The 24265-nt window shown below is 55.2% G+C and overlaps 1 protein-coding gene across 7 annotated transcripts in view; it reads right to left on the minus strand.

Annotated features, from left to right (window-relative positions):
* Positions 1-24265, minus strand: part of plce1 (phospholipase C, epsilon 1) — a 30794-nt gene that overhangs the window by 5855 nt on the left and 674 nt on the right. For 2 of the 7 annotated variants that reach the window (XM_086138246.1, XM_086138247.1), the window contains exons 3-36: positions 23216-23324; positions 21163-21317; positions 20792-21078; positions 20088-20385; positions 19293-19809; positions 18779-19099; positions 18450-18659; positions 13173-13387; positions 12692-12837; positions 8608-8762; positions 8370-8528; positions 6986-7131; positions 6764-6911; positions 6444-6554; positions 6268-6377; positions 6080-6199; positions 4938-5066; positions 4636-4772; positions 4350-4450; positions 4156-4280; positions 3871-4015; positions 3599-3763; positions 3311-3425; positions 3048-3222; positions 2852-2974; positions 2558-2694; positions 2238-2476; positions 2083-2144; positions 1831-1996; positions 1596-1703; positions 1377-1493; positions 681-839; positions 478-598; positions 273-314 (exon numbers count right to left, since the gene is read on the minus strand). In XM_086138246.1, coding sequence (XP_085994372.1) covers positions 273-314; positions 478-598; positions 681-839; positions 1377-1493; positions 1596-1703; positions 1831-1996; positions 2083-2144; positions 2238-2476; positions 2558-2694; positions 2852-2974; positions 3048-3222; positions 3311-3425; positions 3599-3763; positions 3871-4015; positions 4156-4280; positions 4350-4450; positions 4636-4772; positions 4938-5066; positions 6080-6199; positions 6268-6377; positions 6444-6554; positions 6764-6911; positions 6986-7131; positions 8370-8528; positions 8608-8762; positions 12692-12837; positions 13173-13387; positions 18450-18659; positions 18779-19099; positions 19293-19775 — 4690 coding nt within the window. In that variant the 5' untranslated portion in view covers positions 19776-19809; positions 20088-20385; positions 20792-21078; positions 21163-21317; positions 23216-23324. Of the gene's footprint in view, positions 1-272; positions 315-477; positions 599-680; positions 840-1376; positions 1494-1595; positions 1704-1830; positions 1997-2082; positions 2145-2237; positions 2477-2557; positions 2695-2851; positions 2975-3047; positions 3223-3310; positions 3426-3598; positions 3764-3870; positions 4016-4155; positions 4281-4349; positions 4451-4635; positions 4773-4937; positions 5067-6079; positions 6200-6267; positions 6378-6443; positions 6555-6763; positions 6912-6985; positions 7132-8369; positions 8529-8607; positions 8763-10902; positions 11114-12691; positions 12838-13172; positions 13388-13593; positions 14254-18449; positions 18660-18778; positions 19100-19292; positions 19810-20087; positions 20386-20791; positions 21079-21162; positions 22547-23215; positions 23325-24265 lie in introns of those variants that run through there. The other 5 variants (XM_086138248.1, XM_086138245.1, XM_086138249.1 and 2 more) reach the window with 5 other exon arrangements.

The raw sequence follows: 24265 nt of genomic DNA on the forward strand, positions 1-24265 counted from the left end.
CATTTTGTTTCTCCCCGTAGTCAAAAACCGAATTGAAATATCTGCTGTGTGCATACGGCCATACTTTGAATGTGATCACCCCCCCCACCCCATTGAAATGACTTTGAGCCCCTCCAAAAAATAAACTGATGAATGAATACACTAAGCAATCACACTCTTCTAGCCAAATCCCCTCAAAGGCGACGATAAATAACAGCGGAAGCAAGACGCGGACGGCAGCGAGCAAGGCAAAAGTGAACGCCAAGGCCACGGTGGCGGACATCGAGGATTACCTTCCGGCCCATAGGAGGCAGTAGAGGCATTGAGGACATCAGCTAAGCGAAGAAGAGGTCAACGCAAATGGGACAGACAGGAAGGAAGATGACAACAAGAAAAATGATAACAATAAATCATATCCAAAGGAGAGGCAAACGCCAAAGAACACCAAGTGAGTCAGTCAAGGGGTGACATGACCGCAGGGCAAAAGCGGGCGCTCACCATCCGATAAGGACTCGTAGTCGTAGTCGTAGTCGTCTTCATCCTCCTCCTCCTCCTCGTTGCCGTGGCTTCCGGGCGAGCCGTTGCCGGCTTGGGCCTGCATGTGGGCCAGCTGGTGAGCCTGCAAGAAGAAAGGCAAAGTCGCCAACAAGCACGAGGGAGGGAGGGAGGGAGGGAGGGGGCGCTTGAAATCAGCGCTTCACCTTCTGCTTCAAAAGGTCCACCGGCGCCTGGTGGGCTTTCAGCTTCTTGTTTTTCAGCAGGATCCTCCCGCGAAGCTGCAGCGGCGACGGCAGGCGCGGCTCGTCGCTGAAGTCGCCCTCGAAGAGGAAGCGCGTCACCAGACGGTCCCCGAACACCGACTGGGAATCGCGACGCGGCAAATGAGGAGCCGTAAGGAAACACGTTGCCAAAAAGACGTTTGTCGGGAAGGGAACCGAGATGACTTGCGCAAGTGCGCCGCCGCGCTTTCTGATTTGGGATTTGACGAACTTTGAGGAGTTTGCATTTTAGGGTCGCAGACAGTTCTTCCCGCGACGGTAGAGTGGACGAACGCAAAAAGAAGGGAGCGCATACGCAAAGCGGGCGTGAATGAAAAGAGGGATGACCGTCACGTGGCTTCCCCGGGGTGGGGGCTCGGGGGCGGCGGAGACAGACCGCTGGGAGGGCTTTGCAAGATGAAAGCGTGCGCGCATTCCAGCAAGACACTATCTCGCGTGTGCGCTCTTGAGTAGAGAAAAAAAATAAAGAGAGGCAGGCCTCCGAGTGGAGAAAAGTCAGAAAGTTACAGACTTATCGGTTCCGGGGGAATCGCGCCGCAGGACTGGATGAAAGTGAATTTGCGGGGTTTTTTTAGGGGGGGGGGGGGGGGGTATCCTCTCTTTCTTTCACGGCCGTACCTTAAAGATGTCGGCCATCTTGCGTTGCTGCGGAAGGGAGCAGTGGTTCTCGATGGACAGGATGACCGGCATGTCCGAGTTGACAAAGGCGCTGCGGTTAATGGCTTCCACCACGTCCTGAGGAATCACGGGAGAGAGACGCGCTCCGGCTTCAGTCGTTCGGGAAGATTGCGACGCTCCTTCCGTGGAATCGGAATCCCGTTTTGTCCATTAGTGTACCTTGAAAGGAATTTTGGTGGTGAGCGTGTGTCCGTGATAGATGACCGGCATGCCGTCGTCGCCGTCCCAACAGTCCAGTTCCACACTCCTGCAGCCCTGCAGCAGCACCTTCAAAGCGGACGGCAACAAAGTCACTCGTCCTTCCGCGCCGGCCTCTCAAAGCAAAGCGCGACACGCGTCGGCGGGACGACAAGAAGGGCCGAGGCGTTGCCGCGGCGGACGGCGAGGAACCGACCTGGCTGTAAAGCTCAACGGAGGACTCTCCTTTGAGCTGGTGTCCGGTCAGGTAGGTGTTGTGAGACGACTCGATGTAGTAGTGGGACAGAGGGTAGCGCAGCTCGTCGGGGTTCGCCGGGGATTCGTCGTTCCCACAGGCCGAGTTCTCCTTGTCCATAAGGTACCTGGAGGAGAAGGCCGGGCCGGAGCTTGAACCGGCGCGGACGGATCCGCGGGTGGAAGGCCGCCGCGCCGTTTGCCGCGAGCCTACCTTGCGAAGCCTTCAAACGACATCCAGCCCATCAGCCTCATGTTGGCCGACGGCTCAAACGTCTGCAATGCAAATGCCTTCGTCAGTACGATCGATGGCCGCAAAATCCAAAGCGACCCCGACATCGCGGCTCCCGGGACGGTTGCGCTCCTCACCTGTATCATGCCGAGAATGTCGTCGTAGCTCCGGTGCTCCCTCTGACAGTTGACCAGGAAGTCGTTGAGCTGAGGGATGGCCAAGCCCAAGGCGCCCAGCGAGGCGCTCTCCACGCCCGTCCCGTTGGTCACGATGCTGGCGGCGGCGATGGCGTCCGAGATCTGCTTCTGGTCGTCCAACATTTGCCGCCTGGTCCGGACGAACAGGTTGAGGTCGGAGCCGTTCCGAGTCAGGAGGTCTGCGGGAGGAGTCGGGAGGCCTTGAGAACGGACGGACGGCGCGGACGTTCGCGTCGGCGGAAAATGCTCCCCGAGAGTACCGAGGTCCGGCTGGAGGCCCGCGTCCCCGTCGTCGATCTTCAGGCTGGTGTAGAGGGGTGCCGACTCCGCGGCGGAGCGAGCGCAAGGCACGGCGAAGGTGTCGAAGAGCTCCTTCAGGTCCTTTCTGCTGCGGATACTGGCAGAAAACATCATTCGCTCTCATCTCGAAGCCCCTCAAATGGCCGCCCGCTCTTAAGAACGACGTGTGCAGCCGGCCCCAAAAAAAAAAAGATGGAGCTACTTCAGCGCGTGCGGTCTCGGCGATGCAACTGTTAAAAATGCAAAGCGTCCACCTGAAAGACTTGAAGAGTTCCACAAACTCGCTGAAGCTCATGGTGCTGTCGGAGACGATGAGGTCCTGGAAGCCTTTGAAACAGCCTTTGCCACGCCCGTGCCAGGACCTGCTACTCCACGCCCTGTTCGCCACAAACAGAATGGCCACAGGATGGAACCTTTGGCTGAGCTCGGGCCGACTCCGCGTCAAAGTACCCCGGCTGAGCCTTGGCGCCCCCCGAAAGGAGCGGGGAGGATTGCGGGCGGGACTGGTTGGAGCTGGCCATACTGGAGGAGGACGAGCAGGAGCAGGAGCAGGAGCAGGAAGAAGAGGCGAGCGATGCGGGACTTCCTTTGGAAGCGAGGGAGAACGGTCCGGAGAAGCCATCGTCTGCGCAGGGGGACAAAGATCGAGGCCGACCGTGACTTGGGGTGGCTTCGAATCTTCATCTTAAGACGTCTTAAGATGTCCAGGTCACCTGCATCTTCCTGGTCCACGCCGTCCGACTCTGGTCCATTGCGGTAATGTCCCTCTTTACAGCTGCGCGTTTTCCTGCAAAGCATCTCGTCGTCCGTGGCATCCCCGCTGTCTCCCTGCAGTCAAACAAATGAAATCCATCGCAATCGCGGCAGCTTCCTCGTCGTCGAGATTGCAGGCGGACAAAAAATCCAAAGAAAAAGCGGGCGCGCCGTCCGAGAGGAAGGGGCCGGGGCCGGGGAACGCGAACCATCTGCCGATAAACATTCAACGGCAGAAGAGAACCGACCCGAACGAGGGCCTTCTTCTTCTTCTTGGCCTTGTCATTGATTCCCAGAGGGCTGCTTTTGGGGGCCCCCGATTTATCTCCTCCACTCGCACGCACGTTCCACCTGCGGCCGCCAAACAGCTCGACGGCTTGGGCCAGCGTCGGTCCTTCGTATCGGCCTTCCTCCTGGCAAACGGAGCGACAAAGGCGAAGGCCGGCCAACGTATCGACGCGGTTCTTGAAGGACTGACATCTTTGCGTGGACACGCGACAAAATCAGATGCCGGCCGTACCTGATATAAAGCGACATACTGCCTCCTCAGCCACTGCAGCCGCCGATCCGGAAACTTCTTCAGCTTCCTGCTTGCGTTCACTAACTCCGACAGGCCCTTGTAAAGCATTTGCGCGGTGCGCTTGGGGGCCACGAAGTGCAGTAGCCTGTTGGATGCGGCGCAGGGTCGACATATCAGTAGATGCACCGGACAGGGTGCCCCGAGAGTCGCTTTCCCAGGTAAGTCAAGCCGTGAGGTCCAGAAATGAAAGGGAACGCGCAGCGCTCGAGCCAATGGCGTCCGGACCTGTTGTCGGTGGTACCGAGGCCGTAGAGGAGGCTCAGGCCGTTCTCCTCCGCCGTCATTTGGCTCAGTTTGCTCTGCAAACAAACCGCGTGGATGTCCACTCCCTGATGGCCCAGGAATACAGCCTGGAAGCACAGACGAGCACTCGATTAGGATTCCAATAAGTAACTTCAAGTCACGAGCTGGAGACGAACCTTGACCACCGCGAGGTCCAGCAGACCTTCTGCCAGCCCCGCCACCACAGTCTGTCCCAGCGGCGGCTCCGTGGGGGGGACCCCCCCATTCTGAGCCTTACCTGCCGTACATTTAAAACATGAAATGGATAGCGGCCGCGACTCGGTCTCGACAAGCGCTCAATATATGGACCGAGTTGATATTTGACTCAACAACCGCCGTGGATTGACCTCCCCCCTCCCCCCACCAACGTTAATTGCGACCTTGAAGGCGATGCCAATGCGACACCCGGTTCACGATAATCACCCCAGGTGAGCGTGGTGTTGTCGGGCTGCAGTCTCAGGAGGCAGCGGGCCGACAGGTGGCTGTCCTGCTCGTAGTGGATGACGGTGGCGCCTTGCAGCAGGAACTGGTGAACGTCTGGTGGCAGGGACAGCACGTACCTGGGGGGGGGGAAAAAAATGGAACAGTGTGGCGTCCCGCTGTGCGCGTGCGTGCCGAGACCGGGGGTCAAGCTGATATTCAGAGCGCTTGCGTGTCTGTCCGCGGCTTGGATTTGAGGAGACGTTGAGGAGGGTCAAATTTTTTTCTTTTTCTGCGTCTCTTACCAAGGAATGAGCTCGGTGCCGTGGCAAAAGGCCCGGTGCGTCTCCTGCGTGCCCCGGAACTCCGTCGCGTTAGCCGCGGGCTCGGATGACGGGTCGCCTTCGGAATCGGACGGCTCGCCCACCGCGAACCTGAAAACGCGCAAGGGGAGAACGGAGGGGCGTCCGCGCAAGACCGGGCAAAGTCAACTCGTCTCTCGAAAAACAGCTACAAGATGGCGTCCGCACGCAACACATCAACGCCGGCGGCCAAGCAAGGCAAAAAACAAAAACAAAAAGATTGACGGCTGATTGACTTCATGCCGATGTTAGCTGGCCATGTTCATCAAGCCCAAAGCCGTTTCAAAACAAACCCCCCCCCCCCAAAAAAACCCAACCCTTACGTGACAGGTTTTGATTCTTGCATCGTCCTAAATGTTTGTGAACTGGAGTTGTTTGGGGGCCGGGAGGGGGGAACACAAATAAGATGTGAGAGAAGAGGGACCGTGTAGAAAAAAACTCTTGATAAGACAGGAAAAGAAATCCAACTCAAGTCGGCTTATCCTGTGCGCTAACATAAACAAGAACTCGGAGTCGGAGAAAAGCCTCCAGAAGCGGGGGCCATAAAGCAGGTTTCCTTTGCGCAAACGCCGGCGGCCACGTGCCGACCAAAATGTCGTCAGCCGCGTGCCGTGAAAAGGAGCAGAACTCCCTTCCTTCCTGGGCGCCGCCACTTCTTTTGCCAAAGCCATGGTCATCATCCCATTTGACGTCTCGAGAGGACCCTGGAGTCACTCAAACCAAATCGCGGCCCGCTACGACGGCACACGCAAGTTTTTACGCGTCTGTGAAACTTGGCTACAGAGCGTGAAATGAAAGTGTCGAGCGGTCGATCAACGGAGCCCATCTCGGCGGCGCAACGACGCCTTTTCAATTTTGGACTCCCTCTTCTACGATTATGAGCAAACGTGGATTTTTTTGTTATTATTTTTTTTAAGATCAAGGAGGAACACGATGCAAAGAATGCAACAATTTCTTCTGGTGTGCACCGCTTTGCCATCGGTTGTGACGGTTTGACAGCAGTGCGGGTTGGGGGGAGAGTTGCACAGCGACTGTCGGCGACGCCGTCGGCCGACACTTCCGAAACTGCGACTCAAAATACTGACCGATAGCGGCAGCGATCCCGAAGGGAGTCGTTTCTGGAAGCTGGAGCTGGCCCCGAAGGAGAAGAGGGACCGGCGGAGGCCTCCTCGGGGTCCTCGGCCTCCAAACTGCGATTGCATGACCTGGGAACCGAGAGAGACGAGCCGCTTACGATGCCGCCCGCGCCGGAGCCAAACGGCTTGCGTCCGACCTAATAATCTGCAGGATGTTGCTGACGGTGGCTTCTTTCTCCGGGACGTGAAGACCATCCGGGCCGGCGCGGGACACGAAGTCGCGCTGGCCGCGGTAGTCGGAGACAAACTGGACGGGAAGCGGAGGACGGCGGTGAAGCCCGATGCCCGCCGAGCGCGGCCGGTGGCGGAGTACCTCCAGCGAGTCGTCGGCGTTCTCGGCGGGCCTTCGAAGGCCGATGATGCTGGCGGCTCCGTCCAAGGCCTCGCTCAGCTCCTTGAGGAACACCCCGCAGAAAGGGACCACCTACGTTTGCGGAGAAAACGGCACCGAAATGCAGTCAACCGGGACAAGAGGAAAAGAGCTGGCGCGGGGCCACAGAGAACCCATCGCTCATGAAATCATTGCCTTTTCATGCTTTCAACCGCAACTACAGGCGAGCGCTCCGCCGGAAGTCGCACCAACAACCCGGGCCGGCGCCCGCCCCTCCCCGAAGCGCAACACGGTCCGCTCACTTTGCATCCTGGGATATTCAGCGCTCTGGTGACGAGCTTTTTGTACTCCCGAGAGGTCTCGTGCTGCGCCATGGCATCCTTCAGGCTCCTCATGGTCTCAATGTCCGACTGGTGCATAAACTGCCACATCTTCAGCACCTTGCGGGACCTGCGGGCGATCGCGGCCACGCCACATTTTTCCCCGCGCAACTTTTGAAGTTGCGCTGCGGTGCGGCGCCCGACCTGAGTCCCGCCAGGAATTCCATGACGCCGTTGTAGTTGCCCATGTTCCAACAGCACGTGGCCACGTGGACCAGATAGGAGAACACGTCCCGCTTCTCTTCCATGGAGCTGGCGGTCAGCACCAGCCAGGTGACCCACGAACTCACCTGCAAACAAAAACGGGAATACGCCGCTAGCTTTCCAACTCGGAGTATTGGGGAAGCGTTTTGGGAGCGGGTCGAAATCCCCGTCCACGACGACAAACGCGCCGAAACTCTGCGCGCAGATTTCACCTTGGCTTTACTTCCCGTGATCTATGACTTTCAAAAATAAAATCAATCGATGCAACTGCTAAGGCTTCCGCCAAGGCAGTTCCCAAATGAAAACATGACATCATCATCATCATCATCATCATTTATCAGCTGCATTGCTCTGACTCTCACACACACACGCCAAACTATCGGCTCTCCATCTGTCTGCTGTGTGAATGCCTTTGAGCCTCATGAATGCGCAGCCGCCTGCGCACTTGCTGACCCCCCCCGACAGGCATCGATATCTTTTACCGTTACGTAATAAGACCGCCGCAGTCTCACTTCCAAGGGGCCAAATGAAGGGACGCATGCCCCCCCCCCCCCCCCCCGTGTTCCCTACATTGAAAAATAAGATATCTACTTGACTTGAGTCTTTATTTCGGACCCAAAAGGAATCCGCATAAAAGAGTAAAAAAAAAAAAAAAAAACGACTTCTCGGACTCAGTAAGTGAAAGTGGATCATTTGCTGGAGCGCACCTGCGCTACAAAACGACATGTATCATCGCCGCCTGCTTTCCGAGAAGCGACGCATTCATCCGCGGCTTCCCGGCATGCGTGAGGGGGGGGTGGGGGGGGTGGCGCGCCTCGGCCCAAACGCTCTCTCTCTCGCTTCGACTCTCAATCAGCGGCCGGCTAGCGTTACTCTCGCCATCTCAACTCCTCTGACCGACTGCTGAAAGGGAAGCGCGCCCGCAGCGAGATCCAATGGAGCGCCGAAAAGTAATATGGGGCGGGAGATTCCTCACACGCACATATCGAGGCGAGGCACCGATTCCCCCCCCCCATGACTTTGACGCTGGGCGTCCGTCGCCGTCCGCGCACGTGTTATTTATGAGTCCGACGACAAGGGTCGGGCTCTCTTTGCGTTGCGCCTGCATCACGCGAGCGCTGAAGACGAGCGCGGTTGCAAACGCTGCGGCCATCGGGGGCCAAACAACGTTTGCCAATGTTTACGACCGGACCGGGCCTTCCTCCCTCGCTCACAACCGTTTGGAGTTCCGTTCGTCATCCGCGCCGCACCATTTGAGCCTTTTGTTTCATTGACGAAAAACGCGCTTTCAAGTTTGGTTCCGTCGTCGGCCGCAATTTCTGACCTCATTGAAGCGCGCCACCAGGTCCTCCACGGCGTTCGCGCGCCGCGCCGTCCGGGCGGGCGCCGACAGCGAGGCTTTGAGCTTGGGGTGCCCCCTGCTCCGACTCTCCGGGGTGCCCAGCTCTCGAGTCAGAAAGCGCAAGTAGTCCAAGGCAAACACCTGCGAGGAGCGGGAAAGCCCACATCAACGTCAGATCGTCATTCGGGGCGCGGGAAAGCCGGCCCGCCGAAGGTCCCACCCGCTGGTAGAGCCGCTGCTCCTGCTCAGTGAGGATGCAGGCGATCTCCTCGGGGAACTGCACCAGGTGCCGCAGCTCGGCCAGCTCCTTGCTGATGCCGCTCGCGCTGGCGGGAAGAGCGCCGCCGCTGGTCATGCTGTTGGCCAGCTGGCGCTCTGCAGAGTAGGGGGGGGGGGGGGGGATATATCAATCTAGTTGAGATATAAATACACTCAATAGTTTTTGCATTTTATGGAAAACAGAATGTACGTTTAGGCTAAAAACTATTGGGGGAGAATAGAAATCGTAAGCAAATCCAATTACTTGAAGTGGAAGTTTGTGACGCGACTTCAGTTTAGAGGCGTGGTCCATTTTGGACATTTCATATCATTTAATGACATGCGTTTGGGAATTCCAAACTCAAGTCATTTGGTTGGGGTTAAGCCAAACTTCCAACTTGAGATCCGTAGTTCCAAAAGTGCGAGGCGGCGATCATAAAAAGCAGCAAAACATACTGTGACAAAACGGTCATTCATCCTCGATATCCTGCACAGTTCTTCATCTCAAAGACGCGATTATCATCCATCAGCGCTGCGGGTTCCTGTGTTTACATTTCAAAGCTGCTTCTCCGTTTGTGAAGCACGCAGAGACGAGCGGAGCGCCGCACCAACGTCCGCCCTCCCTTCCAAACGGATGACGCCGCTATTGTCCTCGAGCGCACGTCCATTGTTCTTATTCAGATTCACCATCGGCGCTTTCTGGATGAGCGCTTTGCGCTAATGAGATGCACGTTCAAAAAAAAAAACAAAAAAACAAATGACACGCAGCGCCTTTCTGGTCATTGTCAGCCCACGGGGGCACACGTCCACAATGCAGGCGGGCACAAGTCGCCATGGCGATGGCAGCAGCGCCGCCGCTCCCCGGGAAAACCAAACTTGCTTATTGTCACGATTGTCTGTTTAGTGGATACGAGTTCCTGAAAATTCGAAAAACTTGCGCATTACATTTGTTTTTGTTTTTTTCCACGCAATCTTACTTGATAGTTTTTGGGAAGAGATTCCAGCCGCTGCCGTTCACAACTAGGACAAAATAGAGATTGCATTTTTGGTTGGGCAGATTCAGAATCCGAGCACCGGTGCGATTTGTCTCTCATCGATTCCTCCCGGCCGCAGCCATACGAGCGGCCTTTTGGAGTTGGACGAGAAGGAGAGCGATGAATTTCATCATCGATTTATTCCTTCTTGGCCTCAGGGGGACAATCGACGTCCTCAGCCAAGACGGCGACAAAACGCCGTCGAGAGGCTCAGCGGAAAGGATGAAACGCGCTCGTACATCTCATTTGTCCGAGATGCGGCTCTACTCCTTCCAGCTAATGAATAGAGAGACGCACCTGGACATTCGTATGCGCCACCCTTGACCTTTCCTGGCCAGGAAGCGCGAGCCCTTCCCATGCAAAGAACTGAGAAGAAAGCTGATGTTTATGCATCACGGCCTACCGTGCGCGCAAATACAATGAAATGGGCCCGCCTCCAAACAAGATTGCGGGCCGCTCTCATCGGGGGAACGACGCTCACGTACAAGCGAGTGCGGATATTTCAGAGGCTGTCGCCGCCGTGCGTCGACCGCGGCAGGGACTCCGGGACCCCTCCGCACTTTGCTAGTTTGGAAACGGATTCAGATGAAACTATCATTGGATGCAAAAACGCAAGATAAAGACCGAGAGGACATTTAGCAAGCAAAGCAACTGGGACACAGAGCCTTTAAAAAATAATAATAATAATCAAGCTCCGTGCTCTGGGACACACACACAGAAAAAATGTCCTTCACTAAGATGGATGCACAAATTCTGAAGAGTGAAATGGGGCCACTCATGCAACTCCTGATGGATGCCAAGTGTTTTGTCCACATTGCATATCAACACCAACCAAACACCATCAACTAATCGACTCATCGATCGGACGGGAATTGATGAACCTCGAGACTAAAACCTTGACCAAGAACGAACACGCCATCAATTCCCTGCCACCTCAACAGGTGCGGCTCCGATGCTCAAGCATCGTTGCGTATCGGATTAGCCTCAGCAGGTGGACGCACGCACGTCAGCGCGACCCCCGTCCCAACTCCAGTACCGGGAAAGCTCTCTTTTTTCATCGCAGCTCGACGTGTTGATCTGTCACAGTGTACAGTCAAGTCCTCGGAAGATAACACATGAAAGGAGTCCGCTCGCACGCGCAGCAAAGCATCAACGCAAATATGTCGAAGCGTTGCGAAGCCCCGCATTTGAGTAACGCGCCCGAGGAGAGCGGCTCGACTTACTGAACAGCTTGAGGTCGGTTCTATTTGAGGGCTTCATGAGCGCCCACCGCAGCTGACCGCGCCGCGCGCCGTCCCGCGCTGACGCTTCAGTGGCGAGGTGGCCTTGCCCACTCCAGCCGGCGCGCCGCTTTCCCCCGCGACTGCTCCGGCGCTCTCATCTCCTACGTTGCATTGCGCCTCTCCCTCTCTCTCTCTCACTCACTCGACTACATTGACTCCCTCGCTCTCTTCCCCCCACCGCCATAACCCGCCCACTAGACCCCCCCCCCACCCCCGCCACACATACTTCACAGCCGCGCGCGAGCGTTCCGCCGAGCAGACAACCAATCAAACGACACCGGGACTACGAATCAGCGCGGGCACAAGGAGGGGTCGGCAACGGGAGCATCTCATAGAAAATGGGTCGCATTTCAGGAGCCTCCCAAAAGAAGCCTGAAAGTGTTTTGGAAGAAGAAAAATCACAGTTAAGGTTAACAAGAAGTCGACTTCACCGTGTGGTGCTTTGAAGGGAAATGATGGCGCCCGTTGTAGGCAGTACATTCAAGACAACGTGACTATTATTATCCTCCGTAATGAATTGCATTTTTGAGGGCCTAAACGGAACAAAAAGCCCACCAAAGCTTGCACACGCACGCGGGCCGCACGATTTCATTCTTGGACCCTTTCTTTCATCTCTCAGTGAAGCAAACGCGTGTTTTTGGCCTCTTACGCGAGACGTTTGTCATTCCAATTGAAAAACGGAGCGCCGGACGTTCTTTCCGCATTTGGATTTGACCGACGGTGAACGTATTTGTCGCCGTATCGACGCCGTCGCCATCTTGCTTTCGACAAACGCGAGGACCAAATGAGCAATTGCTTCGCGGAAACCCATGAGACTTTCAAATGGGATATTTTTAGCTGGCGTCAACAATACGTAATCCTTGAGACTTCCCCGGACGACGACTCCCCGCCGCGTCGGCTGTCAGTGGCTCTCAAATGGCTGGCGGGCAACACAATGTCCAACGATGACAGAAGGGCAGACGGAAAAAGGAGGAGGGAAGAAAAGTCGATTGAAAGAGGGCAATATCGAGCTGAGGGAGGGATGGCGGCCCGACCGACTTCCTTTTCAGCAGTGCACTAAATTGTGTTAGCAAGGAAATGAGGCTGAAACCGCTCCCATTTCTATTGGACGGGGTGAAATCTGGGCACACGACGAGCCTAATGGCCTTTCAATGTCCCAAGAAAAGCAAGCGCCTTTACGAATGACATGCCGCCGACGTCCCCGGGTGGAAAGCGAGTCTTTGCGTGCTCATTGACGACACTCGTGTCACCAAAACACACCGTTCCGACGCCGGTATTTGTCTTCGGAGTCGTTTGCTCAGTGGGCCATCCGTCCTCCAAATCACCGCGACTCCAATCGAGTTATTCGACTTTCACGTCCGGCTCAGCTTACGTTCGAGTCATGCGTAACGTCGGCGCGGAGAGGCAGCTGAGTAACCGACTGGACGCCGAGTCACGCGGTCATTTGACTTTTGGGATTACGCGCCGACGCCGGCTTCCTCTGATGTCAGCTGGCTTTTTGGTTTCTCTCTGTCGATAGATTTGAGGCCGGAGGAAAAAGACAACCGAAATGGACACGTTGTTAAGCTACGGGGACACGCGGGGGGGGGGGGGGGGGGGGATCGCCTCCCTTTTGTCAATCAGCGAAATCCCTCTATGGCACGTCGCAGAAAGCAGACCTCAGACCATTGCTCGCTACCTACCGCCGGAACCGGCGTTGTTGTTGTCGCAAGAGCGTTTGGACACCCACCTTTCAGCACGCCGTGGCTGCTGTTGGGGGACTGGCCGAACGGGCAGGGCAAGGCGGAGCGGGCCCCGAGCGCCGCCGTGGCTTCCAGAAGGGCTCCGGTCAGCAAGGAGCAAACAGATGTCCTCCGACCACACGCGAGATAAAACCTAGAAAGAAAAAAAAAAAACCAACAACAAACAGAAAAGGAGGGAGGAACTCAGAGCGGTGACTCATCGAAAGGGAGTATTCCCTCGTAAGCGGGAACGGAAGGAGGAACAAATATCTTGGCTTCATCCGCCAAGAGACGTGACAAAGTTCTTTGATACAAACTCGAGTGAGGAATGACAGACGGGCGAGTCGCTGGCCTGTCGGAGGCGTTTTGCATTTTTGGTTAGCATGCAGCTAAGTGGACTTATGTGATTTGGTTCAATACAACGTGTGGAATTCTCTTTGCTTTTTTGACTGATTATTCACGCAAAAACTAAAATCGTCCGGTACAAACCCGGGTAGGGAAGAAGATCCCTGGCTGGGATGGGGACGGGCGATCCCAGCCGGTCCAGGTGGACGCCCGCTGACGGGGGGCAGTGGCCAGCAAGAAAGCGGCAGGCTGACGCATGCAGACCCGGGCGGCGGCGGCGGCCGCGGCAGGAGCAGGAGCAGCTTCTTGGCAGGGTGAGTCAGGTTAAGTGCAGCGGCATCTTGAACATTGTGTGCCACCTGTTCGAGGAGCACAAGCGGGTCACGTTGAACAAGGTGTCGTGCGAGTCTCCGTGTGCGGCGACTAGCAAAGTAGAGGCGAGGGGAGAAGAAAAAGCACCAATAGATGCAAAAGCGGAACATTTGGACTCTTTTAAACACGGCACTTTTTATGCTAGCAACTCTTAGCGGCTCCGGTACGTGAAAAAAAATTAAAAAAATCCTACCAAGAGCTTCTTCCAAAAGACTGCAACGAAAGACGCTTGCCAAAAAACACTGACATTGGCTTCCTGCGGGTTCATCAGCTCCCGTTGAGCTGCACTCCTCCTCATACTTTCAGCCAGTATTAAACAAACATGGTGGGCCCAACTCCAGGGATGGGCTTCCTGCACGCCGAGTCGCTCGTCCCATCAGATCTGGCGCGTCCCGAGGGGAAACGGGAGCTACCGGCGAGCACGTTTCCAGGCGGCGAGCGGCCGCATTGATGCCAGTGTGCCGTGGCGCATAAAAAATAAAAAAAAGGGGCGGGGGGACAGCGGCTTCCGTGACCATCAGAGCGTTGACCTCCGGTCCCCGAGAAACTATTCCATGCCAAATTGACACAAAGTCCACTGGCTCAACGATGCCTTTTTTTCCACATTCAAGAGATAAGTCGTGAAGCAAAATAGCGCACTTGGCCTGCATTGTGCATAGCCCGCGCGCCTTTCTGAGTCACTCGGTTCGCTGCTCACAATCGTCGCAACTTTCGATCGTCTGCCAGCTCCGACGCAACGGAGGGGCAAAATCATCCGTCGCGGGCGTCTTTGTATTTTGCTGCACAAAGGCCCCCGTGAAACTTTTGTCCCACGTCCATCAACTCACCTCAAGCTAAACGGCCATTTCACCTCAAGTGTTAGCCGGTGGCCAAGCCACGCCCCCGAAACACGGACCGGCCAATCGCAGCACGCAATGACATATTTGAAGATTTGTTTTTGCTGTTCTTGGGCGCTCGCGATGACACTACCGCGAGGAACAGGTTTGGTTTTTACTTCTGATCCAACGGAGCCAAGTAGGAGAGTGTAAGAGGAGAGGTCGGCAACAACAAAGACACCGCGGGGACCGTGTCGCCGCCCCTGACGGACAGCCGGCAGCTGCCTTCACACGCGCGCACCAACAAACATCCGTGCCCTCAAATGCGGGACATACACGCTTGCTTCGCGTCAAAATGACACTTGCGGGCAATATCGCTGCGAGCGAGCTACCAAAGGCCAGCGACGTGCTACATTCGCTGCCACCGGTTCAGATGTACAGTATTAGCAATCCGTGAGATTGCATTTTCTGCCCGGTAACGGCCATTCTGGGAGGGGATTAGCGGAGGGCGCAGTGGGGCGGCGTTCACGTGTACTGAACTTTGAGCTGCAACGCGCACATGCGAGGATGACCGCACACTAAAGGTACAAATGCAGGCTCGCAACTCGCGCCCCGTGCCGACGCGCGCCACGTAGCTCGCAAGTCGGAGCATAAAACCGAGCTCAGCCCGCGGGCCAAAAAAAGACAAGAAGAAAAAAAAAACAAAGCACTCCCGTCCCATCGAACACGCCGTACTCTCCCACCAAGCGCACATTCAAAGAAGGGCCCGCAGCCACGTCACTTCTCCTGAAAACTACTTTTAGACGACTCACGGCAGGAAGGGTGAAAGTTCGCCCCGCTCGGCGGGAGAAGGGGCGGCCATGAAACGAACTCTGTTATTCCGGTCGGCGGTCTCAGAGCCGAGGTCGCAGCGGAGACGTCAGCGCTAACCTTTGACCTCTCGCAGGAGGCCTGCCGGGCGCTCGGTGGCCACGCGCAGTCTATGGACAGACCGGCTTCGACACGTGGGGAAGCACGGTGATCCGCGGGTCCAAGTTCTTCGGATAATCCGGAGATCTTGGACGGCGCGTTTAGTTGCCGATCAGCGGATGAAGGTACGCGGACAACCAAATCAGGGGGAGGGAGACCGAGGGCGCCCACCCAAAAGTGGCTTTCAATCAAAGAGTACCGCGTCGCATTTATTTCAAAAGGCGGCAGGTGTGTTGGGCAGCTTTGGTATTTCAGGAAGCGGACGCTTCGAAGGACTGCGTGCCGACTGGCTGGGGAGGACTTCAACCCGGCGCTGCGGTGGAAATGGATTGCGTGCACCACAATCATTGTGTCAATCTGACCTCGTCTGGTGTTTTTTTTTTTTTTTTTTTTTTTACACCATGTGCTAACCAAGGACTAGCCCAGAAAGGGGAAACAGAAGGCCAGGTTGAGAGCCCAACAAGATGGAAGTCATTACCCGGGAGCAGCCGGCGGGATCCTTTCACTCTTTTACAGTTCTCATGAGGTCAGACGAGACGGAGCTGCGACATAATGGCACAGAAGACCGGTGCGACGGTCCCAGGCTAGTTCTTCCGCTCTATACGCAAGAAACTTCCACCCAAAAAAAAAACCAAAATTAGGCAGAAGTTACTCCAGTGCATCAACGTCACTGAAAAACGGAGCAGAGTCACATTCAACCGTTTTGCCGCGTGGACCTGCGAGAATGCCGAGACCAAGAGCAACGCAACTAAATGCGCAAAACTTGACGAACGCAACTGCAAAAACCGGTAGCAAGCTCCGACTTACAGGTCTGCTACGTTCGAGGACGACTCCGTCCGAATCCCCCGCTGTCTGACAAAGCTGGCCAAAGAGTCAGACTACCTCTGAAAGAGGAAAAGAAAGGGTGGAGGAGAGCAAGAAAGAGTGGGAGTGCGTGCTCTCCGCATCAACAAGGCGAGCCAAAGGGAAGACGGAACGAGAGAGAGAGAGGAGGGAAGCAAATGAGTGCGAGGGCCAAAGCGAGGAGCGGGGGAGAAAGAACAAAAAAGGGGGAGCTGATATCTCTGCCTAGGTTAACCCCCATATTAGGTTAGAATGCAACGGGCCGGCAAGATGCTATCGGTCAGCGCACTCTAAACACAAAGAAGATGGAGGGGGAGACGCCGGCGCTGTCCAGCCTGTTTCAAATCCATCCTCCTCATGTGCGCGTGTCTCACCAAAACATTTGTGTGTTTTCATGGCAAGATGAATCCTAACCGAGAACCTTCGGCTCATGTCAAGTCCCAAAAGCGAGAAATGCGAAATGTCCTGGGGGGGGGGGGGGGGGGGGGTGATGCTCGCACGGCGTGCAGCGTTGCCCTCTAGCGGATCACCAGTGACAGGTTCCTCATTTTCTGCGCACTGCTGAGTTGTCTCCCCCAGGGGGCGCCATGAGATGCCTTTCCATTGGCCACTAGCTCAGCAGCAGCAGGCAGGCGCAGTTCGGTTCAAATGACGTCACGTCATGGAACAGCCGCCTTGGCTCAATGCGGCTTTGAAAGCGGCGCCTCAGAAAGTGAAACGCCTTCAAGACGACACCACCCCACGGCCCCCCCTTGCAGTTCTCCAGTCGGCCAGGCCCCTGAGCTGCCGGCGCATGCGCGCACTGCCACCCAATGAAATTGGGGGTGGGGCCCACACTTGATGACGCAGTTTTGATCTTCCCTTGTCACCACCGTGCGTTTGGGCCAAAACAAACTGCGCGCGCCTCGCCGTTTGAGAGCATGGCAGCGGTTCACGGGGGCGAGCCGCAGTCATCGCACGCGCGCGTGCTAATCTCCGGCTAAGGCGCAACACGCAGCCGAGCGAGAAAACGGCCCGCTCGGCACATTCCTTTGTGGTGGAGAGAAGAAAGGAATGATAATATTCGTCACGAGGCACGCCCCTCGACCGGGACAATTTCCCCAGCAATGAGAAGTGAAAAGTTTTTGTGCGCTTCTTTTGCCAACTCACCGCCGCAAATACGCAGCGGAAGGAAGGTATCCGCTTTACTGGCCACCGGACGTTGGCAATGAAAAGAACGGTGACAGAAATGGCAGAGGATAAAGAATATATGACTGGGAGTATTGTTATACGGCGGGTAATCTCCGCGACTCAAATGGTCAGCACGGGGCATCACTGATGCTCTACGTTAGCGTTTAGCTCGCAGGCTTTAAAGCAGTGCAAGCAATCGCAGACAAGAGGGGATTTTCATTACGTTCCAATGAAAAGGTTGCGACTCTCTCTCAGTCGGACGGCACTTTGGCTCAACTGAAAGGATTCGACGGGGCTGCAATTGGAAATATGAAAAACCACACAAGACGCAGAAAATCAAATCCAAATATATATTGTATGATTTTCCAAACATGGCTTTTGCTCACAAAGTGTCCCGGTTTCTGACTTTTAATTGCGGAAAGGGCTTTCTCGCTGACTTTTTCCACCGCTCCTATGTCATTTTCTTTCTCTGCCGCGCTGCATTTTGCTCCCTGCTCATATTCCACCGCCATAAAATCTTGTATTCTTTGGCTCGCGTCATTAGTTGTACCGATAAACACGCGGCGGCTGCGGGATAGCCCGCAGAGGGGGAAAGCAAACAAACAAACACAAACTTTGCACGGGGAGCCGGTGCACCGAACGTTGTCGAGCGCGAGCGAAAAGGTAGCATCGCGGGGCCGAGGGTTCGCACAAAGCGGGAAATGCCGGCCGCGCCCCCTCATTTGAACGGAAGCGCGAAAGCGGCTCCGCCGGTGCCGAATTGCGGCGACCGCAAAGGCCTCGTAAAAACACTCGGCCAAAGTCAGAAACCGCGCCGCGGGCGCCGTGAATGCCGGCGTGTGTCCCAGTTGCGCGTGCCCGCCCACACGCGCACACAGGGCTCAGTCACTGGGCCCGTCAGTAATACGGGGAGAGCAGAACTAACCGGGGAATAATAAATGACTTTTCCGCAGCCTGAACAAAGAGCCTGTGTGTGCGTGCGCGTTGGTCTATTGACATACTTTGAAAAAACACGGTTCCTCTGTCAAGGCGGCGCAGGCTTTCACATGTCAACGCGCATCGGGGAAAGCAGAAGGGCTTCAAATCGGCCGAGGGCTAAACTAGCGAAAGCGCGGCCACTCTTGTGCGTTGTGCGCCGAGATGTCGGAGCGACGCAAAACACGCGGCGGGGCGTGTCTCATTCCCCATCATCCGCTGCTTTACTTCAAGAAAGAAAGAAAGAAAATCAAGAGGGACTTGGGCTCGTGTTTACCTGCCGCATCTCGGCCCGGACGAAGCGCAACAGCCCTCGGCAGACTCGCAGGTCTTCGCCCGCGCGGCGCGGCGGGATCGGCAGGACGTCCTTCTTGCCGGGTCGCCGCGTCGGGCGGCGGATGAGGTCCCGCCGGGCCTCCTCCGAGATGCGGCCCGAGGGCAGCGTGCGCACGATCGCTCGGGTCCCGGCGCACACCCACTTGGTCACCTTACGGAAAGACAAAGGAGTCCTCTCAGCCCCATTTTTGAGCGAGGCAACGGTGGGAGGCGCTCCAAGAAGACACGGCGCGCACGCGAAAAGGTTCTTCCCCAAAAAGACGGCCGTACCTTCTGATTATTCTTCAAGAAGCGTCTCACCAGGACCGTGCAACGTTCCTTGCGGTTCCGGATAAACTCCGAGTTCTCCGGGTCTTCTTCGGCCCCCCCGTCGGCGCCGCGGCTCCCGCTCGTCCCTCCCGAGGACGAGCTCTGGTCAGGCGTCGCGGATCGGAGAAACGTCTCCGCCGAGCCGGCGTTTCCGCGGAGCCGCCGGAAGACGGAGAAGCCGTCGGCGAGCGGGTGACGGAGGACGTGTCCGTTGCGGCCGGGCTGCCGGGGCGGGGGCGCCAGAGAGTCGGGCTCGCCGGACGGGCTGCGTCGGGGCGACGTCTGCGAGTGGAAAACAGACGGCGGATGAGCGGCCCGACGCGGCTTCGGCCCCACACGAGCGTTTCAGACAGTCGGCCTTTCTTTGGGCTACTACCTAGTCTCCGATCAAGTCAGGTCGGCTGCGGAACCGACCGGGCCGCCTCAGCCTTTACAATTCCAAAGCGCGCGGCCCGGAGGCGCCGCCGTTTGCTACCTGGTGGAAATCCGCCGGCGAGACGGGCAGGCCGCGGCGACGGAGACGCGGCCCCTCCGGCCGGGAGGCGCTGGAGCCGGAGCCCGAGCGGCAGGGGGGACGCCGGCGAGAGTCCGCCGCTCGCTCGCGGCCGGCGACGCCACTTCCGCCTTCTTTCGCGCCCTCAATTATAAAGTCCGGCGGGCACCGAGATCCTTGGCAAAGTCTCGCGGGCTTTGAGGCGATGGCTTCCGTTCCCTTGCCCGGCGGTCGCCCCGGAGAAGGGCCGACCTCTGGGCTGCGCTCGCGAGAGCCGTACGCCGGGCCCAAAACGGTCCGGAGCCGAGTGCCGCGCGACAACTTCCCGTCGTAAAGGAGAGCGGGGATGCTGCGCGGCTTTGGCGGCCACAACCGGACTTCCCGGCCGAGGTCGGAGCGTCCGGGTCCTCCGCCGGGCCGGACGGCGACGGACGGAGGTGCCGCGCGCTTCTCTTCGGCGGCCATCGCGGCTGCCGTCGATGAGTCTCTTCTTTACGAGCTGAAAAAAAAACCCTCAATCAATTGTCCATCTGAAATAGCTCCTCCACGACCGCCCCAACAATGCGGCGGCAACACGATTCCCGGGCCGCTTCCATTCCAATTATTGACGCCATAAAGCAGCAAAAGGAAATGAGCCGCGCGCAGGAAATGAAGTCTGCACTTTTATGATGCGTGGCGGGAGCGAGCGCACTTGCGTGGACTGATCTGGGCCGGCTCGGTGAGAAATGAGCTCTTGAGAAAAAGCGCTTCCGCTAAGATTGCCGGCGTAGTACTCACGCGGAGAATCGGATGGATCCGAGGCAGACGACCACGCACCAAAAGTTTGTTCTTCTTCCTTTACATTTGACAGCGTGTCATGGCGGGCTCGTTTGCGTCCCGCCCGCCGGTCTCCCGAGCGGCCGAGAGCGCTTCAAGCGTGCGTCGTTTGTGGAAACCAAAGTGATGGAGAAAAGCGGGGCTGACCCGGGAGGCCAGAGGAATTTCCTTGAAAGTCAGTCAGGTTCACGGTGGCGGCTTACGAGGAGGCCAAGAGGGAGATGGATCTCGACGAGGAGCAACGTCTTCACTGCAGCTCCTGAAGGGGGGGGGGGGGCAAATGGAGCAGACAAATCCCCGGTTATCAAGAACTACAGTATCTGCATTGAAAGCTGGTTGACATTTACAACTTTTTTTGTTTTGTTTTCAGCACCATGAGATAAATTGCGGATTTCTTCACACACACGTCCAAAAACTTGCTAGGTTTCGCTCACTTCCTGTCATCAGAAACTCCCTCAACGTATGCCGAGTGCAACCAAAACAACCACGGGTGGACTTTCAAACGCTTTATTGAACAAACGGTCAGGAAAAAAAACAACCGACAAACACGGAACGAGGAACTCGACACGCAGACTTTAGCCAGCGCTATGTTTCAAAAACAAATGGAGTGAACAGCCGGCCAAAATTCTCATTCAGCGCCACCCAAGTCACTTACCAAGCCTCACCTTTTAAAGCCATACGCGTTTGAGTCGACAGTTGCTCCAGTGCGAGGTGAGAATGGCGACTCTACCTCAGCGTGCGGTCCATTCGAGCAGTCAGCTAAACAATCCTCCAGTAAAAACATGACAATGAGAATCCACCGTTTGGTCTTTTTACGGAAGACTTTCTTGTAGAACGGCATCCAAACGGAAACACAACACCAATGTTTGTGCGGCATCCGATGATCCATATGAAATGAGGCTCATGTCGCAGCCCTATTTATTCTCCAGCTTATTCAACAATTCCACGGTCACTATTTGAGGAGAAATATTGACATTTGCTGATCAATAACTTGCGCAACGTACAGTAATGTGTCTGACTGCGTGGCGGTACTTACAGCTTGTGCCTGAACTTGTCCAAAGAAAGAGGATGTGATCCCACCTGTCCACTGTGCCCATTCAAAATGGCGACCCCACTGACTTTTGGGGTGCTTTTCACTACTTGCACCACTTGGGGCGCTGCACTGCACTGCACTGCATTGTCAGGCAATCACTGGGGGCAGAAGAGCAAATCTAATACCTGGCCCTCAGATGCGCATCAATCAATTACTTGCTGGGAAAATCAGGAGGATTGGAACAAGCGTAGGAAAAAAAAAATGCTAGCTCACATGAAGAAAGAATTGACTCATTCATTGCTGAGGAGTGTTCCTCGTGCATCGAAATGCACGTGGGAGGATATGTTTGACAGCAACGTTGCTACATACCTGACATAACTCCCATAATTCCTATTTGGACTAATCATTATCTGGATATGGACCCAAAAACAAAAAAACAGGCAGCGGAATCAAAGCAGGAGGCTGAGGGTGAGTGGGAATGTGGCGGAAAGATGTCAGCTGGGGGGGTTCAAAGCTCACACAAGCGCAGTATTCACCAACACTACTTCACGTTTGACAACCTTTGATGAATCACACACCGCAAAAAAATAAAATAAAAATATCAACCGAAACCAATGAACACACTAGAAGACGTTTGGATCGTCTGTGGCGGTTGCACCGTCTGGACAGGAAGCGCAGCACTTGGGAGTGTCGGTTTGGGGTTTTTTTTATTCTTGCCTGCGGCCGCGCTTCCGGGAAACCAATTAACCTCCAACAGCAGGAATTTTGCACTTGTGACGCAAACTGACGACGAGCTTTCGGTCCGACGGTAGGCGGCTCGTCACGCCGGGCTACTCAAAATCACGCCGGCGCATCCGGATGGTCAGCAGGCGCTCGCGACACACGATGAGCGAGCGCACGTCACAATGAAACGCTTATTCTCCTTCTCACGGAACGCGTGCGCGTACCGCAAAGTGCGTTGGTGCGGCCGGAGCGCAGGCGAGTCCGAGCAAAGTGCGCCAAACCAAGAATGCGCCGAGCAGCGACTTCACTTTGTCTTGACGAGGGGTCGTGACATCGCCCGAGGGCGCGGAGGACGCAAAACGCCTTTAAGTGCGAGCCGGCTCAAATAAGGGTGAGCGTTCAACAAAACGGCCGCCTATCGTGTCGCTTTCAATGCGAAATGAGTGACGGACGCACTTGCCGTCGGGCTAAAGGCCAATGTGCCCCGGGGTCAAAGGTAAGCGCTTTTGAGATGAGTTTGACAGCACTTCTACTCCCCCGCAATGATTGTAAACGCTAAGAAATGACATTTCAAGCAAGTTTTGTGTGTACAAGTCTGACTAATTTTGTGACTCCATCAAGTCGTTAAATCACCGACCGAGCTAAGTCATCCAAATATCATGACAAGAAGAAGAATAGTCCGAATCATAATTTGTCCGCTCGGCCTTTATCCAATGACGAGTATGAAGACGTACGACGGCCGCGGCTTCCTTTGGAATCGAGTCGATCCTGATTAACGGAGACCAAAAGAGCACAGAACAGCGTCCAAGCTCGGACTGAAACCACCGCAGCAATTTCGCTATCAGCTCAACTGCAACGCAGAGCAAATAAAGCAAACCAGCGCTGGGGGTAAAATCTCAGCCTGGAGCCAAGAGAGCAGACAAAACACACAAAAGCACCGCCAATCAAGTGACAGGTGCACTGAGCAAGAGACCTGGGGGGCTGGGGGGGGGGGGGGCATTAGTATCAGTGGTTGTTATCGGCAGCCAAAACATTGATGGATTTATTTTTCTAAACGATTGGGCCACGGTCGCACGCATTGTGAATCACCGCCTACGAAAGCATCACCGGCCGGCCCAAGTGGAAAAGAACATCTGCACATTTTGACGATTAGTCGGTGGGAGCACTCCAATGGAACAACATTCAACAAGTGCATTCAACTCCACGGGGAGGCGAGGCGACGTGGTGCTCGGAAGCGCTCCCAAATCTCGACAAGAGCACACAAAAAAGCCTCTTTTTTCGCCGGTGTTCATTCACATGCATCGTCTCCCGATTCATCCCAACGATGACTCACCGCCTGCGATGTTGCGATGAGGTGCCACAGTCCAAAAGAGGCCTCAATGGGATCACATTCCTTAACACTGCTTTGTGCTGCTATGCAAATAGGACCGTCGCATGTCACCCTGAATTAGTGCCCAATCATTTGAAAGTTAGTTCATTAAAAAGAAAAAGACAAAAAAGAAAGAATGTTTCGCTACACATAATATATATAATATAATACACATACCCCATTTTACGCTCAGAGATTTTGCATTGATCTTTTTTTTTATATCATTGAATGATTTGCGTTATTCGATTCATTGTTGCGGCCCGAGATTGAAACACTTTTGCAGTATCATTGGATTGACTTTAGCCTTCCTTGGATTTTTTTTGCAACTCTGATTACAAAAAGAGTTGCCTCAGAAAGTGTGGAAGTAGCCGAGGTGGACTCCGCTCAAACCAAAGCGCTGTTGTCAAACTTATGCTCCGGTGTTTTGTTTTGTTAGCCTAATAGCACCATGGCATAATAGCAAAATGCCAACGTGCTTCCTAGTACATTTGGGATTTGGATTTGGATCAACTTTATTGTCAAATGTACAAATTGTGTTTTTGTTGGTGTACATTCCAAGTCATCCATCCATAAAGCTTGAATCGAGTTTGTTGTTTGAAGACGTTAACAGAACAGAGGAGCAGGATTAAGGTCTCCGTTGACCAGATTGTTAACAAAAACAAAAACATTACTCGTATTTTGGGGGGGTAAAACAGTCATTTGAGTTGGAACGACTTTGAAATACAAGTGATTGACATTTAAGGCAACTATGTTATTTAGCACAACAATGCAAGGTTGTTTGCTCCAAAACAATTTGCTGCGTTGTTTCGGTGAACAAGACGAATTTCACGACGTCAAAAGGAAAAATGGTTTTGTTGTTTTGCCCGACTTCCAATGTTTGCCTTTGTTGTCGCCGAATGGGGATGATACATTTCGAGATGCTGATCACGTCGCGCAAACTCGTGCTTGCTCCAATATGAGCTCGAAAGTAAGCATGCAACCGTCAAATTTTAAGAGCCCATCATTGGAAACAAA

Source organism: Hippocampus guttulatus, chromosome 19 (genome assembly GCF_054856545.1).
Source record: "Hippocampus guttulatus isolate MCC_2025c chromosome 19, RoL_Hgut_1.0, whole genome shotgun sequence".
NCBI classification, from domain to species: Eukaryota; Metazoa; Chordata; class Actinopteri; order Syngnathiformes; family Syngnathidae; genus Hippocampus; species Hippocampus guttulatus.